Source organism: Prionailurus bengalensis, chromosome A2 (assembly GCF_016509475.1).
Source record: "Prionailurus bengalensis isolate Pbe53 chromosome A2, Fcat_Pben_1.1_paternal_pri, whole genome shotgun sequence".
Classification (NCBI taxonomy): domain Eukaryota; kingdom Metazoa; phylum Chordata; class Mammalia; order Carnivora; family Felidae; genus Prionailurus; species Prionailurus bengalensis.
Window position 1 is genome coordinate 20,449,972 of NC_057348.1, and position 26,912 is coordinate 20,476,883.

A 26,912-nucleotide genomic window follows, 5' to 3' on the forward strand; every position below is an offset into this window, starting at 1 on the left:
TACTAGCACTAGGAGTTGGGGTGGGGGGCACAATAATTTAAGCCAATTTTTTTAGACAGTAAAATTGTATGATGGAGATCTAGAAACTGGGCAAAGCAGTAACAGCAAAATTAATCTCTTAAAACACATCCCAAAAGTGTTAAGAAAAAGATGGCTTTCCTGGTGAACTCTAATAAACATTCAAAGAAAATTAACATCAATCCTCAAATCCTTTCACAACATAGAAGAGAAAGGACACTTGCTAATCTATTCCATGAAGCCAGCATTACCCTCATGCCAAAACCATATAAAGCCATCACAAGAAAACTACAAATATCTTTCATCAATACAGATGCAAAAACCCTCAACAAAATACTAGCAAGCTGAACACAGCAACACATTAACAGAATTATAGATCACGACCACGTGGGATTTATCCTAGGAATGCAAAAGTGGTTCAACATACAAAAATCAATGTAATATATTAATAGGATGAAGAAAAAGAACGCATGCTTATCTGATTAACAGAGAAAAAACATCTGATAAAATCCATTACCCTTTTGTGAAAAAAGAAAAAGTAAACAAACTCAAACTGGGAACAAAAAAGAACTTCCTCAACATGGTAAAGGGTATTTAAAAAGCCCACAGAAGGGCACCTGGGTGGCTCAGTCAGTTAAGCATTCGACTCTTGATTTCAGCTCAGGTCATGATCTCATGGTTCGTGAGTTTGAACTCCATGTCTGGCTCTGCGTGGACAGGGATTCTTGAGATTCTCACTGTCTCTCCCTCTCTTTCTCTGCCCCTCCCCCACTCACACTCTCCCTCAAAATAAATAAACTTTAAAAAAAAAAAACCCACAGGTAACATTATACTCAACGGTGAGAATGAAAGCTTTCTCCTTAAAAATCACAAAAAAGACAAGGATGCCTGCTTTCACACTTATATTAAACACTGTACTGGAGTTCTAGCCAGAGCAGTTAAACAAGAAAAAGAAAGAAAAAGCATCCAAGTTGGAAAAGAAGTAAAACTATCCTTACTCACAGGTAACATAACCTATATATAGAAAATCCTAGAGAATTCACAAAAAAAACGCTAATTAACAAATTTTAGGAAAGTTACAGAGTACAAGATCAACACAAAGAATCAGTTGTACTGCTACATGCCAGCAACAAACAATCCAAATATGAAATTTAGAAAATAATTTTGGGGCGCCTAGGTTGACTCAGCTGAGCATCTGACACTTCATTTCAGTCATTTCAGTCAGGTCATGATCCCAGAGTCGTGGAATCAACCCAAATTCCCTCTTGGGGCACCTGGGTGGCTCAGTGAGTTAAGCATCTGATTTCAGCTCAGGTCATGATCTTGTGACTCATGAGTTAGAGCCCCACATTGGGCTCTCTGCTGTTCGCATGGAGCCCGCTTTGGGATCCTCTGTCCCACTCTCTCTCCCCTCCCCCACTTGCTTTCTTTCTCTCAAAAATGAATAAACATTTTTTAAGTTTCATTTATAATAGTACCAAAAATAACAAAATATTAAGGAGTAAGTTTAACTCCAAAAAGCACAACATTTATACAATGAAAACTACAACATATTGCTGGAATAAATTAGAGAAGACTTAAATACATGAAAAGACACCTTATGTTCACGTTATTAGAAGATTTAATACTGTTAAGAAAGCAATACTCTCCGAAATGGTCAATAGTCAGTGCAATCCATATCAAAATCTTAATGACATTTTTTTGCAAAAATGGAAACACTGATAACTAAAACTATCTTTAAAAGAACAAAATTGGAGGATTCACACTTCAGATTTCATTTACTTATTGTAATCAGAGAGAGAGAGAGAGAGAGAGAGAGAGAGAATCCTAAGCAGGCTCCATGCTCAGCACAGAGCCCAATGAAGGGCTCAATCCCACAACCCTGGGATCATGACCTGAGCCGAAATCAAGAATCAGATGCTGAACCAACTGAGCCACCCAGACACCCCCCACACTTATTTCAAAACTTACTACAAGGCTACAGTGATCAAAATAGTGTGGTACTGGCATTAAGATAGACATATACACCAATGCAACAGAACCAAGAGTCCAGAAATAAAAATTCACATTTATAATCAACTAATTTTCAACAAGTATGCCAGACCATTCAATAGGGAAAGAATTTATTGAAAGACCAATAGATCATTATTAGAAAGACTAATGGTGCTGAAACAACTGGATATCCACATACAAAAGAATGAGGCTGAGGCCTTGACTCATACCACATACAATAATTAACTCAAAATGGATCAAAGACCTAAATGTGGAAACTTAAACTATAAAACTCTTAGAGGTAAATCTTCATGGCCCTGAAATTGGCAAAGGATTTTTATTTATGACACCAAAAGCATAAGCAACAAAAGAACAAACACATAAACTGGACTTCAATGTTTAAAACTTTTGTGCATCAAGTGACATTATCAAGAAAAATGAAAACACAATCCATGAAATGGGAGAAAATATTTGCAAATCATATCTGATAAGGATCTAGTATCCAGGATATATAAAAAACAATTCAACAACAACAACAACAACAAAAACCTGACTTAAAAAAGGGCAGAGAACCTGAATGGGCACTTCTCCAAAAGATGCTCTATATCATAAGATGATCTATATTCATCAAAGAAATGAATATCAAAACCACAATAAGATACCACTTACATCAACTAAAATGACTAGTATCAAAAAATCAGAACATAATGCTCATAAGGGTGCCTGGGTGGTTCAGTCAGATAAGTGTCCAACTCTTGATTTCGACTCAGGTCATTATTCTCCCAGTTCATGGGATTGAGCCCCGCATTAGGCTCTGTGCTTGACAGCTGCTTGAGATTCTCTCTCTCTCTACCCCTCCCGCTCACACACAGATGCTCTCTATCAAAATAAACATTAAAAAGAAGAAGAAAATAATGATCATTGGCATGGATGTGGAGAAAATGGAAAGCACACTGTTGGTGGTAACATAAAATGGCATAACAACTATGGAAAAGTTTGGTGCCTCCTCAAAAACTTTTTAAAAAGTTCAACATAGAATTACCATACGACCCAGCAATTCCACACTAAGGTTATATGCACAAAAGAACTGAAAAAGATACTCAAAGAAGTATTTGTACACAAATGTTCAAAGTTAGCATATTCACAATAGCCAAAAGGTGGAAACAATAGCCAAAAGATGTTTATCGAAAAATGAGTGGATAAACACAATGTGGTTACATTTATACAATGCAATATTACTCAGCCACAGAAAGAAATTAAGTACTGATATGTGTTAGAGCTGTGAAAGAAAACTGAAAATATTCAGGGCACCTGAGTGGCTCAGTGGGTTAAGCATCCAACTCTTGATTTCAGTTCAGGTTATGATCTCACAGTTCATGTGATCGAGCCCTGTGTCAGGCTCCACGCTGATGGTGTGGAGCCTGTTTGGGATTTGGGGATTTGTTGCTCTCTCTCTCCATCCTCCTTCCAAATAAATAAGTAAAACTTTAAAAAAAAAAATTGAGGGGCGCCTGGGTGGCGCAGTCGGTTAAGCGGCCGACTTCAGCCAGGTCACGATCTCGCGGTCCGTGAGTTCGAGCCCCGCGTCGGGCTCTGGGCTGACGGCTCGGAGCCTGGAGCCTGTTTCCGATTCTGTGTCTCCCTCTCTCTCTGCCCCTCCCCCGTTCATGCTCTGTCTCTCTCTGTCCCAAAAATAAATAAACGTTGAAAAAAAATTTTTTTTTTTAAAAAATTGAAAATACACTAAGTGAAAGAAGCCAGACACAAAAGGTTATATATTTTATGATTCTATTTACACAAAACATCCAGAATAGGTAAATTTATCAGAAACTTGCCTACTGGTTGCCAGGGGCTTGGGATTGGGGGAACATATGGAGTACTGTCTAATGGAAATGGGGTGATGAAAACATTTTGAAACTAAAAGACATTGTAATGGTGGCACAACATTGTTAGTCTACTAAATACCACTGAATTGAACGCTATAAAATGGTCAGTGGTCAATTTATGGTATGTGAATTTGACCACAAGTTTTTTTAAGTGGGAAAAAAATCAGGAGGAAATGCCTCTTGGATAACTTAAGAGATCAACATAGAACATATAAAGGCAAAGTTTAAGGAAAATATTATGTTTAATAAAGGTTAACTCAAGGGGCACCTGGGTGGCTCAGTCGTTAAGCCTCTGGCTTCGGCTCAGGTCATGATCTTGTGGTTCAAGAGTTCGAGCCCCACATCAGGCTGTCTACTCTCAACACAGAACCCCACTTTAGATCCTCTGTCTCCCTCCCTCTCTGCCCTTCCCTGCCTCGCACTCAATCTCCTCTCTTAAAAATAAATATTTAAAAAAAAATAAAACTAATGGGGGGCCTGGATGGCTCCATCAGTTGGGGGTCCAACTTCAGCTCAGGTCATGATGTCACAGCTCGCGAGTTGGAGCCCCACATCAGGCACTGTGCTGACAGCTCGGAGCCTGGAGCCTGCTTAGGATTGTGTCTCCCTTTCTACCCCTCCTCCACTCACACTCTGTCGCTTCTTCAAAAATAAATAAACACTTAAAATTTTTTAAAAAAATAAAAAGTTTAAGAAGAAAAAGGTAAAATCAAGGGCACTGAAATACTAAAATTTTAGAGTTCAATTTAGAAACACATATACTCTTTTGGCATCATTTTCAAAACTTCCATTTAATTATGTTTATGAATAACTGTAATTTGGGGAATAACTGTCACTTGCCCAGGCAAAACTTAAACTTGTAATTGACTAAATTAATATTGGGGTGCCTAGGTGGCTCAGTTGATTGTGTGCCCAACTTTGGCTCAAGCCATGATCTCACAGTTGGGTGAGTTCGAGCCCCGCATAGGGCTCTGCGCTGACAGCCTGAGATCTACTTTGGATTCTGTGTCTCCCTATCTCTGCCCTTCCCCCACCTCTCAAAAATAAATAAGCATTAAAAATAATTTTTGAAAATATCAATGATAATTTACTTTATTATCAATGAAAGACCATTAATATAAAATGTTAATGGTGCAGTCATCTTGTCATGCACAGGACAGTGAAGGTACATTACTCAATTCACCACGTTTTAAAGTGAGCTCTTTAAGTGGTACACAGAATTTATGGCCTATCCAATAGTGACACAATAGCTACCAATTACTGAATATTAATATGGGACAGACATTTGGCTAATTTCTAATGTTATTCTGAATTTTCACAACAACCCTACCCTTTTTTTTTTTTTTTTTTTTTTTTTTCAGATAATAAAAGGGGCTCAGAGAAGTCCCAACGACGAATCAATTGGTACTTTGGTAGAAAAGGATTTCAAGCATTCATATGCCAACTCTGCAAATATACCCGTGAGATCTTGGGTCAAGTTATTTAACTTCTCCAAATATCAATGTCCTTATCTGTGAAGTGGAAGTGGTTGTTCTGAAGGCTAAATGGAAATACTGTCCATGCAATGAAATAAAGGCCCAAAAAAATATGCGGAATGTCCTAAACCTAAAGGTTGCCTGCTAAAGTATTTAGAGATGATGTGTCTGCAACTAACTTCCAAATGGTTCCACAAAATAAGAAATATACACCCCACCTATAGAGAAAATATAACAAGATATTAACAATCATTGAATCGGAATGGATAAACAATCGTTTAAAATTTTCCATAAAAGTTGAAAAAAAGGGGCGCCTGGGTGGCTCAGTCGGTTGAGCATCCAACTTCGGCTCAGGTCATGATCTTACAGCTCGTGAGTTCGAGCCCCGCATCGGGCTCTGTGCTGACAGCTCAAAGCCTGGAGCCTGCTTCTGCGTCTCCCTCTCTCTCTGCCCCAACCCACTCGCATTCTGTCTCTGTCTCTCTCAAAAATGAATAAACATTAAAAAAAAGTTTTTTTAAGTTGAAAAAAATAAGAAGCATTTCCTTTACTAATTTGAACCAACTCTTAAGTATGTGTCAAATGAGAAAAGCAAAGTGTGTGTGTGTGTACACACTCATGTACACGCACCTTACCCCGGAACAAAAGATCACTGGAAAAACACACAAGCACCAGATAATATCTACTACTTTTGTGAAGGTAACAAATTTTCTGAGAGATAATGAAAGGAAAAATATTTTTTAGTATAGGTTGTTAACCTAGCTCTACCATTTTTCCACTATTTTGTAACCTTTTGTAATTTTTTAAATCATAAAATCTGTCCTCCCCAAATACACAATACTTAATGGCCTACCTGGCAGAAACTATACCAAAGCCTAAAATAAAGTCCATGTTAAGGACAGATCTTGTAAGGCTAAAATCGTGAAACAAATGTCTCAAAGCATTCTTATTTTTTAAATAAAGTTTGAAGATTCAAGTAAAATTTACCCAATAATAAGGATGACAAGATCACATATAACAATTTTCTATTCGGCGTCCATAACAATGACAAAATTAACATAAGGAAATTGATAATAAACCCAACTTCATTCACTCCAAACTATCTTGTGGTTCATTCTACCAGTTTCTTCCTCTACTAAATTTAACTGTACAACAGAACACTGCACTCAGCAACTACTCAAGGGATTCTGAGCATAAAATTACGTCCTTTATATTCCCCAATTTCTGTATTATCTCAACATCCAAAAATGTTATCACCAAATAGATAATACTGCTATGCACAAAAATCTTGACAGCATCAAGAAAAAAAAAAAAAAAACGAAATCAATTCCTAAAGAGTCTTAATATACCAGCTTTTATAAACCTTAAAGGTAAAGTTCAGTACACCGGAAAAAGAAAATTACAGGACATTGCCAATGAACTCCTCGCTCTGTACATTAACAAAGCGTTTAGAACAGGAAGATGATGCTAATAATTAAACGTGTATACTAATTAAAAGGCTTCGCTGAAAAGACTGAGTAAAGAAAAACTAAGGCCAATGTGACATGGACAAAGACGATTCATTTGGGACTCAAAAAGAACCATTACCCACACTCCAAAATTATTCTTCAAATTCGAAACCCAAGAGCTAGCACTACAGTAAGAGGAAGTGAGACGGAAACCGTCTAGGAAGAGAAGAGTTGAGCAAATGCCTGTCACCCTAGTTGAAAACGACTATAACCCCCGGAAATAGGCTCCCGGGAAGCTAGGCGGGCACTCCGAGGTTTGGTTCCCCGCAGTAGGACCCACACACCTCTCCCTCCATCCCTCCCCTCCACCATAGGGGTGGGAGGAGTGCCCGGAAAGCTCCGCCCCCCTCGCCCGGTCAGAGAGCCGGACGGGTGCAAAGGGAGGTGGCACGAGGCCGAGGGAGGGGAGAGCCCGCCCAGGTGACTGGAGCTGGAGGCGGAGACACAGCCAGGGAAGGGGGCCGCCGTACGGCAAGGAAGATGGAGCCCCCCAGCCCGTACGGAACGGAAAATGGGAAGACTAAGAAGAAAAAGATTAATGAGGAGAGGGGAGGCACCCCTCCTCCAGGCAGGGGCAAGCACACCCCTGCCCCCCACTCCGGGCGGAAGAGTTACTCTCGGGAAGCTTCTTTTGCGGACTGAGAGAAGAACGTGGAGGCCCCGCCCCCGAGCCAAGAATCTGAAGAAGGAAAAGTCCTGTCAGGCCCCAGACCCAGCCTCCCCGGCGGCCCGGCCCGCCCCCTCCTCGCCGGCGGCCCAGGCAGGTGCCGCCCCTCCCCCAGCCCGGCGCCCACTCTCTCTCCCGCCTTGACCACGCGCCCTGTCTCCTCTCGGCCCTCCCAGAGATCCGTCTCCCTCCTTCCCCCACTCACCTTCCCGGGCGGCTCCGCCGCTCCCCCCTGACCCCGCCAGCGGCCACAGTTCACACACACCGCCTCAGGTCCCGCACTCACTCTCCCTCACTCACACACAGCGCGACCACAGCTCCAGAGCGGCCCACATATTATGCGTCACTCGCGCTCTACGTGCCGCGCGCGCGCGCGTTCCGACTTGGCGCGAGGCTCGCTGGAAGGGGGCGGAAGGAAAACGCCAGCGCGAGGGAAGAAAAATCGAAGAGCCCGGGGCCGCCTGGGAAATGAAGTTCCTCTTCTAGGGGCGGGGCCCATCAGTCTTGATTGGCGCTTGAGTCCTTACTCCCGGCGCATTGACTTCTGGGATTTATAGTTTTTCCGCCTGGATGCGAACTGCTGTGTACTCATTGGCTGATTCGGAAGGCGGAAGCGCATAGTGAGGCACCAGATCCACACAAGCTGGCGTACGCTACGACCGCTTGACACCTTCTCAGTAACCTTATTCTGCCTTGTGTGACTGGAGTGAGCTTCTGTTTTAGTCTCTCATTTGCCCTATTATACCTAGAGTATACCATTATCTAGGAAAATATTTCCTACAAGCTTATCAGAAAGCACAGCATTCATGAAACAGAAGACACTGGTTTTGTCTTCCTTTCTGTTCAAGACTTAACCTGTGGGATCAGTATTTATCCTAGGTGTCATATGAGGCAGAGAAAAGGAAAAAATTAAAAGGCCATAGATTAAGGCAGGGTCATCTAATTTAATTCCTTTATTTTGCAGCTGGGAAAAGTAAGGCCCAGAGAGAGTGAAATGACTTACCTAGCATCCCACACCCAATTAGCAATGGAACCAGAACGATTCTTGCCTCTGACTCAGGTATCCCTTTTTAGGGATATGAAAAATATATGTGATTCCACAGCTGAGCAAAATCTCTCCCTGATAAGACCCTACCCAGCTTTTCTCTCTCCAGGAGAACTGAACAAGTTTTTATGCATTTCTATGCAGTCCTCACAGCCAACACTTTCACAGGGGGATCAGGAACCCAGCAAACCTGCCTGCTGCTATACTCAGGTTCCACAACTAGTAAGAAGCTGACCAGAGCCTGGATGCTGGATGTCTTGATTCCATTCCCCTTTTTCCAGAAAAGAGACCTCCCTCCTCATTTAACTATGTAACTTGGAGCAGCTGTTCAGACACAAAATTCTAGACTGTGGGGTGGCAGAGCCAGACTTGTCACCTCTCTGCAACCCTTTTACCTGCAATGACGGCACAGCTCACTTCTTTGTGCTTTTGGAACTTTGCCTATGTTAGTAATGGCCACTACCATTTCCTTTGACTTTACAGCAGGCTCAGTTCTGAGCCAGTGTTTAACCCACACTTTTTCATTTAACCTTCACTACTACCCCACAGGGTAGATACAGTTAGCCACCTATACAGATGAGAAATCTGAGCCCAGAGAAGTGGCCCAAGGAACGGGGATCAGATTTGTGGGTCCAGAGGCTGCACTCACAGCTTCCCTATACCTATCCTCCAGCGCTCCTTGAGCTGACTTCCTTACTGTGCCTCCCTGAGCCACAAAACCAAAATGCATGAGGTTAGTGCATTTAAGCCTTAGATACCCTCCCTCTGTCCATGGTCTAGGTAACACAGCTGTGATTTCCCCACTGGCTGGGAACCTGAAAGAGCCCTTGTGGGAACCCAGGGTCCCACTCACCTGCTCCTGGTGCAGCCTCAGTCTGCCACCAGATGGCACTGCTCCCCTTCAGAAACTCAGAATGGGGCTCTGGGTCAATGATGGGATTGAAGAGCATCACAGAGGGACTTTGGAAAAGCCAGGACCTGGCACAAAAACAGACACATAGACCAATGGAATAGAATAGACACTCCGGAATTGAACCCACAAAAGTATGGCCAACTAATATTTGACAAAGCAGGAAAAAATATCCAATGGAAAAAAGACAGTCTCTTTAACAAATGGTGCTGGGAGAACTGGGCAGCAACATGCAGAAGAATGAAACTAGACCATTTTCTTACACCATTCACAAAAATAAACTCAAAATGGATAAAGGACCTAAATGTGAGACAGGAAACCATCAAAACCCTAAAGAAGAAAGCAGGAAAAAACCTCTCTGACCTCAGCCACAGCAATTTCTTACTTGACACATCTCCAAAGGCAAGAGAATTAAAAGCAAAAATGAACTACTGGGACCTCATGAAATAAAAAGCTTCTGCATGGGGCGCCTGGGTGGCGCAGTCGGTTAAGCGTCCGACTTCAGCCAGGTCACGATCTCACGGTCCGGGAGTTCGAGCCCCGCGTCAGGCTCTGGGCTGATGGCTCAGAGCCTGGAGCCTGTTTCCGATTCTGTGTCTCCCTCTCTCTCTGCCCCTCCCCCGTTCATGCTCTGTCTCTCTCTGTCCCAAAAATAAATAAACGTTGAAAAAAAAAAAAAAAGCTTCTGCAAAGCAAACAATCAGCAAAACTAAAAGGCAACCAACAGAATGGGAAAAGATATTTGCAAGTGACATATCGAACAAAGGGCTAGTATCCAAAATCTATAAAGAACTCACCAAACTCCACACCCGAAAAACAAATAATCCAGTGAAGAAATGGGCAGAGAACATGAATAGACACTTCTCTAAAGAAGACATCCAGATGGCCAACAGGCACATGAGAAGATGCTCAACGTCACTCCTCATCAGGGAAATAAATACAAGTCAAAACCACACTGAGATACCACCTCACGCCAGTAAGAGTAGCTAAAATGAACAAATCAGGAGACTATAGATGCTGGCGAGGATGTGGAGAAACGGGAACCCTCTTGCACTGCTGGTGGGAATGCAAACTGGTGCAGCTGCTCTGGAAAACAGTGTGGAGGTTCCTCAAAAAATTAAAAATAGAACTACCCTATGACCCAGCAATAGCACTGCTAGGAATTTACCCAAGGGATACAGGAGTGCTGATGCATAGGGGCACTTGGACCCCAATGTTTATAACAGCACTTTCAACAATAGCCAAATTATGGAAAGAGCCTAAATGTCCATCAACTGATGAATGGATAAAGAAATTGTGGTTTAGGGGCGCCTGGGTGGCTCAGTCGGTTAAGCGGCCAACTTCGGCTCAGGTCATGATCTTGCAGTCCATGAGTTCGAGCCCCATGTCGGGCTCTGTGCTGACAGCTCAGAGCCTGGAGCCTGTTTCAGATTCTGTGTCTCCCTCTCTCTGACCCTCCCCCGTTCATGCTCTGTCTCCCTCTGTCTCAAAAATAAACGTTAAAAAAAATTTTTTTTTAATTGTGGTTTATATACACAAAGGAGTACTACTTGGCAATGAGAAAGAATGAAATATGGCCTTTTGTAGCAATGTGGATGGAACTGGAGAGTGTTATGCTAAGTGAAATAAGTCATGCAGAGAAAGACAGATACCATATGTTTTCACTCTTATGTGGATCCTGAGAAACTTACCAGAAGACCATGGGGGAGGGGGAGGAAAAAAAAGTTAGAGAGGGAGAGAGCCAGACCATAAGAGGCTCTTAAAAACTGAGAATAAACTGAAGGTTGATGGGGGGTGGGAGGGAGGGGGGTAGGTGATGGGCATTGAGGAGAGCACCTGTTGGAATGAGCACTGGGTGTTGTATGAAACCAATTTGACAATAAATTTCATCTTAAAAAATTTTTGTAATTAAAAATAGGAAAAGCCAGGACCAGGAGGCTGGAGAAGCAGAGCAGGAGCTATACATGGCCTGTAGAGTGGTCCTCTCTAGAACCTTTGCTCCACAATGCCTGCAGCCTCCCTACCCCTGCCAACACACACACAGCCACACAATTGATGGCACTCCCGGACTGCCACTCTGGGAAGGGGAGGAGACGGCACCCTTGTTTCCAGGCTGCAGATGCATTCCAAGCATATTCACTGATACATCACAGCACAGGAACGTGTGCCAGATACACAAGCATGCACACCTGTGCATTGGCACCAGGCCTCACAGACAACATTTTGACATCTAAGCACATACAAGCATAAATCCACAGATAGTCCAGGCCCACACACCTGGTTTGGTTCGGCACATTGTCCATGAATCACTGGAAAGAGATTCCTTGGCCTCTTTGGAAGAACATCTCTGGACTGTCCTCCTCTGCTCTGCCTGTGCTGAACCCCTCCCTATGGTGTGCCTCAGAAACAGCAGGCACCATCCAAAAGTCATGCTTACAGGGCTGCCTGGTGGCATATAAAGGGCAAGAGCAGCCCATCCCTGGCCCCAACACCAAGGGCTACAGAGTTGGATATGTTCTACCTGCCCTTACCCCTAAGCATGCCCATGTACTGGAGTAGGAAAATCAATAGCACCAAGTCCTCTGGGCCTCAGGATGTTCCACCCCTCTCTGCCACCCCTTCTTTCCAGTCACCTACTTCCAGACTCACCAGATCCGGGTGTTCTCACCAGAGCATTCCCACACTGGTGCCCACAGTTCCTGGGCCTCCTCCTAAAACTCCTTGGGACCAGAATATCAGGCCAGCTATCCCACATCAACCCCCACTCCACTGTTGGCTGAACAAGACTGCTTCCGCAAGTGTCCAAGTGCCACAGGAGCCACCATGGAGTAGCTTAGGGCTGTGAAGCTCTGAGGGCCCCAGGATGGACAAAGAGGGAATTCCAGTCATTCATTTGGTGCCCTCCTCCTGCCTGGGAACCTTGGCAGCCCCCTAGGAAAATAGAACACTTACCACCATTGCCCATGAGGTGTGCAAAAAACCACTCCTATATGACAGCATCCACATCCACCACTCTTGTTTTGCAGAGGGAGAAAATGAGACTCCACAGAGTTTGAGCCCCACTTTGTCCAGTGGCCACAGTAGCTGTGGTCTCCAGAAGTCAGTCTGTGCCTCCTATTCCCACAGGTTCAACTTCATAGAGGGGCCTGAGGCTCAAGTAGGAAATGAAGCAGACCATCCCCCCCAACCCTCCCCCCCCCCCCCCAGCTCCCACCTACCAGGGTCTCAACAAGACTGAAGGGCCTCCGGAAGAGCCCCATGCAATCTTTAGGACATACTTGTATTTTTTTATATATTTTTCATCTGAAATTAAAAGTGAGCTGGTCATCCTGGGGCACCTGGGTGGCTCAGTAGGTATGGCATCTGACTCTTGATTTTGGCTTATGTCATGATCTCACGGTTCACAGGACAGAGCCCCGTGTCAGGCTCTGCACTGACAGTGTGCAGCCTGCTTGGGATTTTCTCTCTCCCTCTCTCTCTGCCTCTCTCGCAAGCATTCTCTTACTCTCTTATCAAAATAAATAAATAAACATTTTTAAAAAGTGAACTGGTCATCTTATATTTTATCTGGCAACACCACCTCAGAACCACTGCTCAGCCCTGGACCCCAAGGACTCCCTGCATGTGGTCCCCAGAGCCTCTCTTAAATCATCTGCAAAATAGTTAGAAGCAAATAAGAACAGCTGCCTCCCAAAGGGTTTCATTAGACAGACAAAGCAGTCAAGGCTCCTTTAGCCACAAGCTGATGATGTGAGTGCTATTAGGCTCAAATTCTTCCCATCTACCCTTCTCTCTTTAACCCCTTTGGTTGTGGTCAAGAATAAGAAAATAGTTTTTCCTCTTTACTGGGAAGAGTTTGCAGATGGAGATGGGTCAGCAGTGGAGTCCAGCCTGGGAAGAAAATAGACCTGCATCCTAATACTGGTGCTCCCATTTACCAGCTGTGGAACCTTGGCCTAATCACTCCGCCTCCCGAGCTTCAGTTTCTTTTGCTGGAAAGTAGAAATAACATCTTCTTTCTAGCATTGAGGATTAAATGTGATAATGCATGTAAAATACTCGGCTTGAGGCCTACCACACAGTAAGTGTTAGAGAAGTGATGACTATTCCTATTTTGATTATTCTTGGTCTAATGCTGTCCCTGTTTAAGTTCTTCAGCTGGTTTCTCTTTGCCCCCAGGACTAGCTGCTGGCAGAGCTCAGGTTTTCCTCATTTAAATGAGAAATGAGCTCCTCACCAGAAAAAAATCCTGGGGCATATTTTCAAAAGTGCTGGGAAGTAGCAGAGGAACCACCCGGAGGGGGATCACCTGTCCACCTCTCTGTCCCACCCCAGAACTGAAAATTGCATGGATCAGAGGGTGGTTTAAGAAGATCTGTTCCTAGGCCTCCAGATGCTTTAAGAGCTTTAAGAGCTACCACTGATCAAAGGTGAAAGTAGTCAAGGCCAAGGAGCCCCTTAGATGTAAAGCCAGACATGTCACCTTCCCAAACCAGCCTATCCACCCTGCCTAGCTGCTGGGATAAAGCCTGTATCTAGAATCCTTGCCCAGAGCACACTTGCTTCTTTCTCTGGATCCTCTGGCAGGATGGTGATGTCACAAAGTAGAGGGCAGAGGGGGTGGCCATAGATATACTCTGGGCTACCCTCACAGTGAACCTGCCCATCACAAACAAGGGCTGCAGCATGAAGAGGGCCAACCTCTGCCTTCCAGGTACCTGCACTACCTATCAGATGACAGCCTGGCTGCCAGTTAGCATCCCTGCTGACCCCTGTGGCCTGCCCTTTCCAGAGACTATGCTCCAGGTAAGAGGGTGAGGAACAGGTGCAAGGAAGGTAAAGAGAAAGCACCCCCAGCCTCTTTTGCCTCACGTTCCTGGAATCATAAGTTCTTCCAGGAGAAACAACAGTGGAGTCAGAATTGGAGAGAAAAGACCTTGGATTTTTGACAATACCTGTTTGTGGCCATGAAACCTTTCTATAGAATTCAGGGATCTCAGTCCTGACCTATTTGAAGGTACTCTGGAGACCACAGGGGCAGACCCTGATGAAGACTCAGGTCACATAAAACATCTATCAGTCTTTTTACTTTGAAAAGCCTAGAGAAGATTAGCTTTGTGTAATGGAAGGAGGCTCATCTGACTTCCCATTCAGAGGCCAGAGATCCACCGTCACCACCACCACTTGAAGTAACCACCACCTCCTGCCCCTCCCTAAACCTTGCTGCAATGGACCTGGACCTCTGAGACATATTGCCAGGGTAGCCAGGAATATCCAGTTAGGTCTGGGAGTTGAAGTCATTAAGGAAAGGTGTTTCTAAGTGTAGAAGATGTCCTGGGCTCTTACCATGAGGCAGTTCCTCTTCATTCCCTCAGAGGTGGGGGTGTCTCTCTATGAAAAGTCACATGGTGTTTCTGGGGGGAGCCCCTCTGTCTAGCTCCTGCTTCATCTGGTCCAAACTTGTCACAAGATGGCCTTTTGTGAAGTCACAAAGCTGGCTGCCTCCCCACAGGACCAGGGACCAGGACAACCAGGGATTAGTGGGAATTACTTGGGGGTATGGAGGGCTTCAGAAGTGGCCTTTGGACTCTGAGGGAGGTGGGGGGTCTGGAGGGGCTCGGGTTGTAAAGCATGAGGGGATCAGTCGGAGACCTGGGGATGAGAACAGTTTCTCAGATCTTGGTCATTGCAGGGAGGTAAGAACAGCAGGCGCCTGGGTTTGTGGTCTGTGGTCTTTGGCCATCATCCTGTCCCTTGAGACCCAGAGGAAGAGGGTGAATAGAGGGCCCCACCCCAATTGAATACATATAAAAGTTCTGATCACTGATGTTCTGGATGTTCCATGGCAAAGAGAGGTTAAGACCTCTGAACTGGGGATTCAGTCTTCCCCTCAGTGCAATCCATCGATGGTCATTCACTTGTGGTTGAATTTTCCACCTGTTTCCTGGACAAGCACATGCCCTCACATTCTTCTGCATTGATAAGCAGCCCTGTTGGCCTTGGGATACCCTCACCCGTTGGACTGCTCAGAGGAAGAAAAATGTTGGGAGAATAAATGGGAATACCCAGAGCCCACTCTCTCCAGAGTATAGAAATTTCTACCACCAGAGAAGCCAACCCATGAAAGAAAACAGGAGGGAGAAGAAAGTTTCACTACATACAGTATACAAAGGCAACCACTGCTGTGGAAGGTCACAGTTTGTATGGGGGGGGGGATTCAGGAGAGCCACTTGATTGAAGTCTTGTTTAAAAAATTTCTTTTAGTATTTATTTTTAAGAGAGAAAAAGAGACAGAACACTAGTGGGGGAGAGGCAGAGAGGGAAACACAGACTCTAGGCTCTGAGCTGTTAGCACAGAGCCTGATGCAGAGCTCAAACCCATGAACCTTGAGATCATGACCTGAGTCGAAGTCAGACACTTAACTGACTGAGCCACCCAGGCACCCGTGAAGCCTTGTTTAAAAAAAATCAATAGGGGTGCCTGGGTGGCTCAGTCAGTTGAGCCTCCGACTTCGGGTCAGGTCATGATCTCACAGCCTGTGAGTTCAAGTGCCGTGTTGGACTCTGTGCTGATAGCTCAGAGCCTGGAGCCTGCTTCAGATTCTGTGTCTCCCTCTCTCTCTGCCCCTTCCCCACTCACTTTCTGTCTCTCTCTCTCTCAAAAAAAATTTTTTTTTAATCAATAAAAAATATTTTCTGTGAAGTTAAGGATTCCTGAGTTTCAGCTCTATGCCTCACCTTGTGTCCTGTGTCACTTGGGCTGAGGAGGATGCAGCACACGATGGAGATGACATGTCCTGCTCTCGAGGGCCCACAGTCTAGGAGCTGAGTGACTGTGCCCAGCTGCCTTCCTTTTTTTTTAATTTTTTAAAATGTTTTATTTATTTTTGAGAGACAGAGAGAGACAGCATGAGCGGGAGAAGGCAGAGAGAGAGAGGGAGACCCAGAATATGAAGGCTCCAGGCTCTGAGCTGTCAGCACAGAGTCCCACATGGGGCTCGAACTCACGAGGGCCATGAGATCATGACCTGAGCCAAAGTCGGAGGCTCAACCCACTGAGCCACCCAGGTGACTCCCCCTACCCCCCCCAGTTGCCTTCCTTAAAGAGAAAGCTATGGCCCAGGAAGTGGTGGGGCAGCCTGGAATCCCTTAGGGCCCTGCCTCCCAGGTCAGGTCCCTACATTTACCTGAAGGTAAGAACAGACTAGAATCATGAGGGCTTTTGACATTAGAGCCAAGGCAGCTTCACACTGCCTCTCGGGGGCTGAAGTTCTGGGTCTTGGGGTCATTCATTCTGTTAAGAGTGGCCCTCCCCCATGTGGCTCCTCTCTTGGCCATTTTTGTTGCAGCATTGAAGCCATACTTCCACAGAGGGTCTTCTACTGTATACTCTATGGAGCCTGCGAGTGTGCTGTGGGGACAGGTCTGGTCTAAGGGGTAAAAGACTAGAGGGCGACCCTGGGCAAGTTTCCCCATCAGAAGTTTACTAGAGCTATGGTTTTTAAATTTTGTTAGTATTATTTTAGTGTAGAATCCTTTTTTTTTTCCAGTGAAATCTTGTACATCTGTTCATCAAGTAGAAAAAAGAAGCCATGTTGGGAGTTGGAGGACACTGTGTGGCAGAGTTCCTACCAATTCTGAGGAACTCCTTAGGATTCTAAGGAACTCAGTTTGAAAACCATCTGTCATGTGACTTCCAGACCCATCTTGGCTTGGCCTGCCATAAATCTGTGACTTCAAAGCCCAGGCTTTAAAAAGAAAGAGAGCAGGCTAAGGAATACCACATTTAGTGGCCACCTCAGAGTCCTGTCCTGAGTAACTTCCCCCACTATCACTTCCAGTTCCTGGTCCTGACTCGGCTTAATTACAACCGCCAGTACATCTCCAACCCACCTCTCACCTGGCCCTCTACTCCTAACTTTGATTCTCTTTTATGGGTTCTGAAATCAGCATCCAGGGCTCTGTGGCCCAAAGCCCACATAGGTGTCCTAAGTCAGGAGCACATCAGGCACCTTTCTGTACCTGAGTTCAGTAGGCAGGAGACAGGAGATTCTCATTCTCTGGGTAGCATTCAGATTTGCCTCTCTTCTGAGATTCTTGTAGCCTCCAGAATTGTCCTTGTCCTTTTTTAAAGTTTTTTCAGAGATTTTTGTGTGGGTTTTTGTTTTTTTAGAGAGAGAGTGCACACGTGCATGTGAGTGGGGGAGAGGCAAAGAGGGAGAGGAGGAAAGAGACACTCAAGCAGGCTCCACACTCAGCACAGAGCCCAAAGAGGGGCTCTATCTCACAACCCTGAGGTCATGAGTTGAGCCAAAATCAAGAGTCAGACACTCAACCGACTGAGCCACCCAGGCACCCCTCTCCTTGTCCTTTTTTGAATGCAGGACATACTAATTTCATGGGGCTGCAAGCCTTACCTAGGAGCCAGAAAATACTCAGGGCAGCCTGGGTGGAGAGCAAACCCTGCCCTCCCCCATTTCTTTTCCTCAAAGATGCAGAGCAGAGAGCAAGGTGGGCTCCCCACCCCCAAACCTGTTAGCACTGGATTCCAGGGGCTTTAGTTTCAAAGAATCCATAAAAAGCATCATGGCCTTGGCTACTCTGAGGAGGACCAGAAATTCAAGAGGGCAGAGTAATGGTGCTGTGGACCTTGTTACAGAGAAAGGTAGTTACATTGTAGCAGAAAACAAAGGCTACTGCTTTTTCTCTGCCCTGATGGCTAGGGAGGCAGGGCAAAGACAGCAGACATTCCCTAGGGCCAGGCATGGTGAAGCAAAAACAAGGCTCTTCAGTAAGCTGACAGACTAGTACAAGGTTCTCAGCCCTAGCTGCACATTTGAATCACCTGTGGAGTTTTGATGCTCTCCCAGTGCCAGGAGCCTGTTCCAGATCAATTAAATCAGTATCTCTACAGATGGGTCACAGACACTATTGTTTCCCAAAGCTCCACAGGTGATTCATTCACAGCCAAAGCCAAGAACTACTGGTCTGGGGTGAGAAGCTAGCATCAAACAGAATGTGGATGTGATGCTCTTCACCCTGAGGTGGGCCTGGAGACTGAAATCCTGGGGGCCTAGTGAGCTGGGCCCTGCTGCTACTGGAAGCCATGGGATCCTCTGTTACTCTCCTACCTCACTCACCTGCCCACTCACCTGCCCACTCACCTACCACACACACACACACACACACACACACACACACACACACACACACACACCAGAGCACCTATTCCAGTGAAAGCGGGACAGAAGGCTCAGTGATCCAGCCCTGGGGAAGGAGAGCATGTGCCCTGATTTAGAATCCTGACCCTGTTCCTCTTTAGCTATGTGGCCTGACAACCCTTCTGGGTCTCAATTTCTCATCTATGAAATGGGGCAATAGTGCTTACTTTGAAGGTGGTTACAAGGAAGTACCCAGCTCACAGGAAGAGCACTAGAGATTGGGCCGCTAAGCAATAGGAGCCCAGACTCCCTCTGTCAGCTGAGACATGGCCGTAGAGATCAGCTGTCCAACTCTCTGGTTTTTCACATGAAGATCTCAAAGTCCAGAGGGGAGAAGTTTTCCCAGGATACACAGCCAGCCAGAACCCAATCTCCCTCTGCCCCAGGAGCTTCACATCATGGCAGCCTTCCTGTGTTGGGCTTTAGCTCTCCTCATCCAGCAAAAGTCCAAAAATGATCTCTAGGTCTTCTAAAGAAGTAAGCAGGGATTTTATAATAACCTTTAGAATGTCTTATTGGAGATGCTTGGCTGACCTTGGGGTAGAGGGTATCCAATCTGGCCATTTGGCCCCAATGGGCTATTTTTCCCCTGTCCCTTCTGATAGTCCTTATCCTAAAAAGAAGGTTCATCACCTCAGTGCTAAGGGTGAACCACCACCCCCCCCACCGCTGCCGGCCTCCCGAGGCTGAGGACTACAGAACAAGGATCCACTCTGCCCCTGAGGCCTGGGCCTTGGGTTAGAAAGAGTGGGCAGGGCAGATTGCTTTTCCATATAAGCTCTTTTTGTACTTTAGCTTTGAAACCACTGAGCATGTACTGCTTTGGTAAAAATAAATCGTATTGAAAAGTAAAACTATACATGTCACCATACATTTGTCCAAATCCATAGAATATACAAACACCAAGAGTGCTAATAAACTACAGACTCTGGGAGATGATGATGAGTCAGTGTAGGTTCACTGATTGTGACAAATGTACCACTCTGGTGGAGAATGTTGGTAATTGAGGAGGCTGGGGTGAGGGAGGAGGCGGGTGTGGGGGGGAAGTGTGGGGGCTGTGTACTTTCTGCTCAATTTTGTTGTTAATCTAAAACTTCTCTAAAAATGTTAAGTAGAGGGGCACCTGGGTGGTTCAGTCGGTTGAGTGTCTGACTTTGGCTCAGGTCATGATCTAGCAGTTCATGAGTTCGAGCCCCACATCGGGCTCTGTGCTGACAGCTCAGAGCCTGGAGCCTGCTTCGGATTCTGTGTCTCCCTCTCTTTCTACCCCTCTCCTGCTTGCATTCTGTCTCTCTCTCAAAAATAAACATTAAAAAATTGTTTTAATAGAAATAAAAATAGTAAGTAGGTAGACAGAAGTAAAACTGATATATACAGAGAATAATAGTACCCTTCCCATGGTGTCTGCAAGGATTATATGAGCTAATGGACATTAAGGACTTAGCCTGACCCAGGTAATTGCTCAGTATGAGTTGGCTTTTGTGTTTTATTCTAAAGCCATCTCTGTCCCGTGGTTTCCTCTCAGCTGCCACTCATGAGAGGGAGATGATGGGAACAGATCTTTCCCACCCTTTATCTCAGGATGCTGAGGCACCAGAGGCTTTGTCACTAGCTCAGTCACATGGTTTAACTGGTGATGCTACAGCCAGGCCTCCGGTGAAAGTTACTGACCTTTGTGCAGCTAGAGTTCTGCACTAAGTCCAGGCAGACACAGAGCATCTCCTTTGAGCAAGGTCCCATGCTCAGACCCTCAAAGTGTTCTTTCAACAGTCCTACAAGGTAGGCATCATTGCTCCATTTTAACAGATGAGTAAGCTGTGGCTCAGAGAAATTAACTGACTTGTCCAAGCCTGCTCGGCTATAAGGACAAAGTCCAGAACTCCTGCTTTCTCCATCAGGAAAGGAGGCACAGGAGGTGAGCATTCGGCTAGTACCCTAGCTTGACCTACGGTACTTATCCCCTCCTCCAGCAGCCTTTCGAAGATGCCACCTTGGAGGACAACATCTTCTTCCCAGAGAGACTTGAGCAGCCCAGTGGCCTCCACCAGGTCTGTTGGGATACCTGCTCTGGGGAAGGATGAGGAAGCATCCCAACCCCTCTCTTTTGGAGTCTGGAGTTGGAGATGCTGGAGTATAGAGGGCCTGATTCCCCATCCTCCCTCTCCCAGCCTACCCAGCTGCCTTTTTAGGCAGCTCATGCTTCCCCGTGTTAACTTTCTTGCCTACTTCCTTCTCCAGGTGAAAGGGAAATGATGAAGATGAGTTATCCTGAAGGCCCCAACCTTCATTGTGGTAGCTGGGCATAATCTGGGAAGGCTTCCTGCAAGTGGTACGTGTCAGGGGCAGACTGCAAAAAGTGGAAATAAATAGATGGAGAGAACCATGGGAAGAACCGAAACTGTGATTTCCCTCTCCTTATAACTGTAGGTGCATCACCTCCTGATAGACACTGATCTGCTCATTCTTTCATTCATTGATGGAGCACCATGTGCTGGGTAGGAAACAGGGTTCTACCTCATGTTCACAGGCTCCTCAGGTTGATAGCCACACAAACAGCCATACAATGTGACAGTGGCTGTAATGAACATATTCTGGGACCCCACAGCCTGCTAAAGCGCATCAGAGAATTCAAGAGAGTTGACATGTAGCTCCTTAAGGACCAGCTCTGTGTTTCCTAAACCCCAGATATACTTACATAGGAAACAAATGGCTTTTATAAAAACAAAAAGTTCACTTTGCTCTCACACAATATTGAGTGTTCCCTTGTGTTTATAACCCCACATCCAGCTATGGAAAAGTTTCTCTGGATCCCACTAGTTGTTAACTCTTTTTTTTTCCTGTTTTTTTTTCTTTTATTGTGATAAAATACATATACATATAAAAGTTTACCCTTTTAACCTTTTTAAGTGTACAGTTCAGTGGCACTAAATATATTCATAATGTACAACCATGACCACCATCCATCATCTTCATTGTAGCTCTTTTATTTTTTAAAATTGAAACTCTCTACCCATTAATATTAACTCCCCATTCTCTGTTCCCCCCAGTCCCTGGCAACTACCATTGTACTTTCTGTTCTGTGAATTTGACTGCTTTAGATACCTCAGGTAAGTGGAATCTTACAGAGGCGCCTGAGTGGCTCACTCAGTTAAGCTTCCAACTTTGGCTCAGGTCATGGTCTCAGGGTCTGTGAGTTCCAGCCCCGTATTGAACTCTATGCTGACAGCTCAGAGCCTGGAGCCTGCTTCGGATTCTGTGTCTCCCTCTCTCACTGTCTCTCTCTCCCTCTCTCACTGTCTCTCATGCTCTGTCTCTCTCACTCTCAAAAATAAATAAACATTAAAATTTTTTTTAAAAAGTGGAATCTTACAGTATCTGTCTTTCAAATGACTGACCTCAAGATTCCTCCATGTTGTAGCATGCAACAGGATTTCCTTCCTTTTAGAGGCTAAATAATATTCCGCGGTATGTATATATCACCTTTTGTTCATGCATTTATGCATCAATGGACACAGGTTCCTTCCACATTTTAGCTATTGTGAATAATGCTGCTATGAAATATGGATGTATAAATATCTCTTTGAGATGCTGTTTTCAGTTCTTCGGGGTACATACTCAGAAGTGGAATTGCTATATTATATGGTAAATCTAGTTTTAATTTTTTGTAGAGCCACTGTACTGTTTCCACAGTTGCTGTGTCATTTTACGTTCTCACAAACAATGCAGAAAAGTTCCAATTTCTCCACTTCCTCACCAACACTTGTTCTTTCTGTTTATTTTTTTTTAAGTTTATTTATTTTTGAGGGGGCCAGGCAGACAGAGAGCGTGAGACACAGAATCTGAAGTAGGCTCCAGGCTCTGAGCTGTCAGCATAGAGCTTGATAAGGGGCTCAAACTCATGAACTGTGAGATCATGACCTGAGCCGAAGTCGGACACTTAACCAACTGAGTCACCCAGGCACCGCTATTTCTGTTTATTTCATTGCTAATGTATAGAAATGAAACTTATTTTGTGTGTTGACTTTTTTCCTGCTACTTTGCTGAATTCGTTTATTAGTTCTAGCAGTTTTGTTTGTTTGTTCGTTTGTTTGGAATCTTTAGGGTTTCCTACATATGAGATCCTATTATCTTCAAACAGGGATTATTTTACTTCTTCCTTTCCAACTTAGATGCCTTTAATTTCTTTTTCTGGACTAATTGCTCTGGTTAAAATTCCAGTACTGTATTGAATAGAAGTGGCAAAAGCAGGCATCCATCGTTACCTTGTTCCTGATGTTGGAGGAAAAGCTTTCAGCTTTTCACCATTGTGATTTGGGCTTGTTTTTTGCTGTGGGTTTTTAAATATATGACTTCTATCGTATTGAAGTAGTTTCCTTCTGTTACTCGTTCTTTTAGTGATTTTATCATGAAAAGGTGTTGAATTTTGTCAAATGTTTTTTCTCTATCGATTGAGATTATGTGCTTCCTCCTTCTTCATTTTGTTAGTATTACTCTGATTGATTTTAGTATGATGAACTATTCTTGCATTCCAGGAATAGATCACAATTGGTTGTGGTGTATATTCCTTTTAGTATGCTGCTGAATTTGGTTTGCTAATATTCTATTAAGTATTTTTTCATCAATGTTCATAAGGTATACTTATATGTAGTTTTCTTGTAGTGTCTTTTATCCGACTTTGATATTGGCAATGTTGGCCTTCTAGGATAAGTTAGCAAGTGTTCTTTCTTCTTCATTTATTTGGAAGTTTGAGAAGGATTGGTATTAGTTCTTCTTTAAATATTGCATAGAGTGGCACCTGGGTGACTCAGTTGGCTAAAGTGTCTGGCTTCGGACCAGTTCATGATCTCACAGTTGTGAATTTGAACCCTGCATCAGGCTCTCTGCTGTCAGCACAGAGCCCACTTTGGATCTTCCCTCCCCCTCTCTCTCTGCCCCTCCCCCCACCTCTCAAAGATAAATAAACTTTTTTTTTTTTAATGTTGGGTAGAATTCACCAATGAAGCTATTAGGCTCAGGGTTTTATTTGTTGGGAGACTTTAGATTACTGATTCAATCTCCTTACTAATTGTAGGTCTACTCAAAATTTCTATTTCTTCATGATTTAATCTTGGTGGGTTTTGTATTTCAAGAAATTTGTCCACTTCATCCAGCTTACTATATTCATAATAATCTCTTACAATCTTTTTTATTTCTGTAGGATCATTAGTAATGTTCCCACTCCCATTTTTTTTTATTTTAGCAATTTGAATTAGATTTAGTAATCTCTTTTATTCTTGGTCTAACTAAAGTTTTGTCAACTTTATTGATCTTTTGTTTTTAAGTTTATTTGTTTATTTTTGACAGAGAGAGAGAGAGCAAGTGGAGAGGGGCAGAGAGAGAGAGAGGGAAAGAGAGACAGTCCCAAGCAGGGTCCACACTGTCAGTGCAGAGCCTGATGCAGGGCTCGAACCCATGAACTGTGAAATCATGACCTGAGACAAAGTCGGGCACTTAACCAACTGAGCCACCCAGGTGCCCCTATTGATCTTTTCAAAGAACCAACTTCTGGTTTCATGAATTTTCTTTTTTCTCAATTTCATTTATCTTATAGGTCTTTACCTTGCTACAAATCCTCTCCCCAGAAAACTACCCATACATCTCAAAGTCTACATACATATTGAGGGGTCTTTACTGATCCTTAAAACCCAGGGATCTCCACTGACAGATTAAACTGGGTAGAGAGCAGGACAAGGAAAAAGGAATGGAGCTGACACTTATGACTCATCAGGTGCTATTTCAATGAGAGCCTCTTAAACTTTATTGTGGTAGTTTGGGTTGGGTCCTTAGCATCTTTCTAACAAGCTCTCAAGTGAGGCCAAGGCTATTGGTTCTGGTCCCTGCTTTACACAATGAGGCTCTAAGCAACCCTAACCTCTCTAGTGCTGCTTCTCTGCCTTTCAGGTAAGCTCCCCTCTCCACAAAAGTCATCCCCAGGTAGGCAGGTGTCACACTGACTCCTCCCTTCCCTTATCCCCACTTGTAGTTTTGAAGACCAAACCATGACATTTCCTAAACAGCGCTGACCCCATTTGTCCATTTGTGCTCTCCCACACCCTCATTTTAGGCCAGCAACATCTGCTGGGATCATCACAGAGTTCTCACTACCCATGGTATGATCCCCTAACCTTCACGGTTAGTGCATTTTTTTTTTAGTTTATTTATTTATTTTGAAAGAGAGAGAGTGTACAAGTGGAGAAGAGGCAGAAAGAGAGAGGGAGAGAGAGAATCCCAAGCATGCTCCACACTGACAGTGCAGAGCCGGATGCAGGGATCAAACTTACAGGCCGTAAGAATATGACTTGAGCGGAAAAGAAGAGTCAGATGCTTAACCAACTGAGACACCCATGTGCCCCATATTTTTTTCAGTTTATTTATTTATTTATTTATTTTTTTTAATTTTTTTTTTCAACATTTATTTATTTTTTTGGGGACAGAGAGAGACAGAGCATGAACGGGGGAGGGGCAGAGAGAGAGGGAGACACAGAATCGGAAACAGGCTCCAGGCTCTGAGCCATCAGCCCAGAGCCTGACGCGGGGCTCGAACTCACGGACGGCGAGATCGTGACCTGGCTGAAGTCGGACGCTTAACCGACTGCGCCACCCAGGCGCCCCATTATTTATTTATTTTTGAGACAGGTGGAGGGGCACAGAGGGAGGGGGACAGAGGATCGGAAGTGGGCTCTGTGCTGACAGCCCTGATGCAGGGCTCAACCTCACAAACTGCGAAATCATGACCTAATTCGAAGCTTAACCGACTGAGCCACCCAGATGCCCCTCTTAGTGCAATTTAAATTGCAAGTTGTTTTAGACTTCAATGTGCCTTACAAGGGCATGTGTGACCCTAGTCCTGGTCACAACTCTAGTCTTGTTTCTTTCCATCTTAACTCGCACAGTTCCTACCTCTTGGCTTTTGCCTATTCTGTTCCCCCCTACTCAGAATCCTCTTCCCTGCCTTTTATCCAACTCTCACTCCTTCTCCTGACCTGGTCTGCCTGTCCCCCCACCTCCTTTTAGCTCAGCCAGGTTGGGAGCCTACCTGACCACTCCTGCCTCAGTTGGGGCCATTTTGATGATGCCTAAAACCCCTGAAACTCCCTTAATCGAAACAAGGTACTGAAGAGAAGGGGGTACTTTCTGGACTTCTCTGGCAGGAGCCCTCACCCTTCCTTCCCTCCCTCTTCTGAGACTCCCAGCCCAATGCCCTCTGACTCGTTGTGTCATAGCTCTCTGTACCTTCGAAACTTGAAATTCTTGGGATATAGAATCCAATTGGCCCATCTGTAATTAGGTATTCTCCCTGGGCCAATCAGCTACTGCTGGATAACTGAGACATATAGCATAAACATAGCCTCCAGGCCTCATTCCTGAGTGGGTGGGAAGTTTTGGAAAGGGGAGTGTGAGCTACGTAGTCTCCAAGATGTCTCCTGCAATTCTTAGGGTATTTAACCTGTGCTTCCGTCTCTTAGTGGTATAGCTGCTTGCTCCTGGTCTGCCTTCCCCAGTGGACATAAGCTCTAAGGACAGAGGCCAAGCTGTATAACTGTCTTCAGGGCTGAAACAGAATGTGCCCAATAAATATTTGTGGAATGAAATGCCAAGAAAGCCCAGAGAAAGGACTGGCCTTTATGTTCATGGAGACAACCCAGAAGAGATGACATTTGGGCCAGGAATTAAAGGAGAGTGAGTTTATGGGGCACCTGTGTGGCATAGTCTGTTCAGCGTCAACTCTTGATGTTGGCTCAGGTCATGATCTCATGGTTCATGAGTTTGAGCCCTGCATCAAGCTCTGCACTGATGGTGTGGAGACTGCTTGGGATTCTGTCTCTCCTTCTCTCTGCCCCTCCCCTGCTTGTGCTCTTTCTCTCTCTCTCTCTCTCTCTCAAAATAAAGAAATAAACTTAAAATTTTTAATTTAAAAAAAAGCAGAGTGAGTTTACTAACCGGGAGTAGAGGTTTAGGTTTAGCAAGAGGGTATGATGGCCCTATGGTCTGAGTTGGTCCAACCACACATTACTGAGCACCCAACAATTAACAACACATTGGGTGATTGCTGTGGGGCCAGGGTAAGGCCTGGAAAGGGGTGAGAAGTAACCAAAGAGGAGATTAGATTCCTAGAGTATCTAAACCAAATATTCCCTCCCCTGTACCCCC

General features: G+C 44.7%; 1 protein-coding gene and 1 long non-coding RNA gene across 12 annotated transcripts in view; one reads left to right on the plus strand and one right to left on the minus strand.

Annotated features, from left to right (window-relative positions):
* The window catches only part of DCAF1 (DDB1 and CUL4 associated factor 1), a 90,777-nt gene extending 75,815 nt beyond the window's left edge, over positions 1 to 14,962 (minus strand). For 4 of the 11 annotated variants that reach the window (XR_006298343.1, XR_006298342.1, XM_043587452.1 and 1 more), the window contains exon 1: positions 9,445 to 9,551. Coding sequence is in view for 5 of the 11 variants with exons in the window: in XM_043587452.1 (XP_043443387.1) it covers positions 9,445 to 9,541 (97 nt within the window). In the remaining 6 variants the exon portion in view is untranslated. Of the gene's footprint in view, positions 1 to 7,751; positions 7,908 to 9,444; positions 9,555 to 14,847 lie in introns of those variants that run through there. The other 7 variants (XR_006298344.1, XM_043587458.1, XM_043587455.1 and 4 more) reach the window with 6 other exon arrangements.
* On the plus strand, positions 14,135 to 21,132 carry LOC122487277. Its single transcript, XR_006298345.1, has 3 exons — positions 14,135 to 14,307; positions 20,693 to 20,770; positions 20,961 to 21,132. It is a non-coding gene; the product is annotated as an uncharacterized LOC122487277 (long non-coding RNA).
* Positions 21,133 to 26,912: the final 5,780 nt, after the last annotated feature.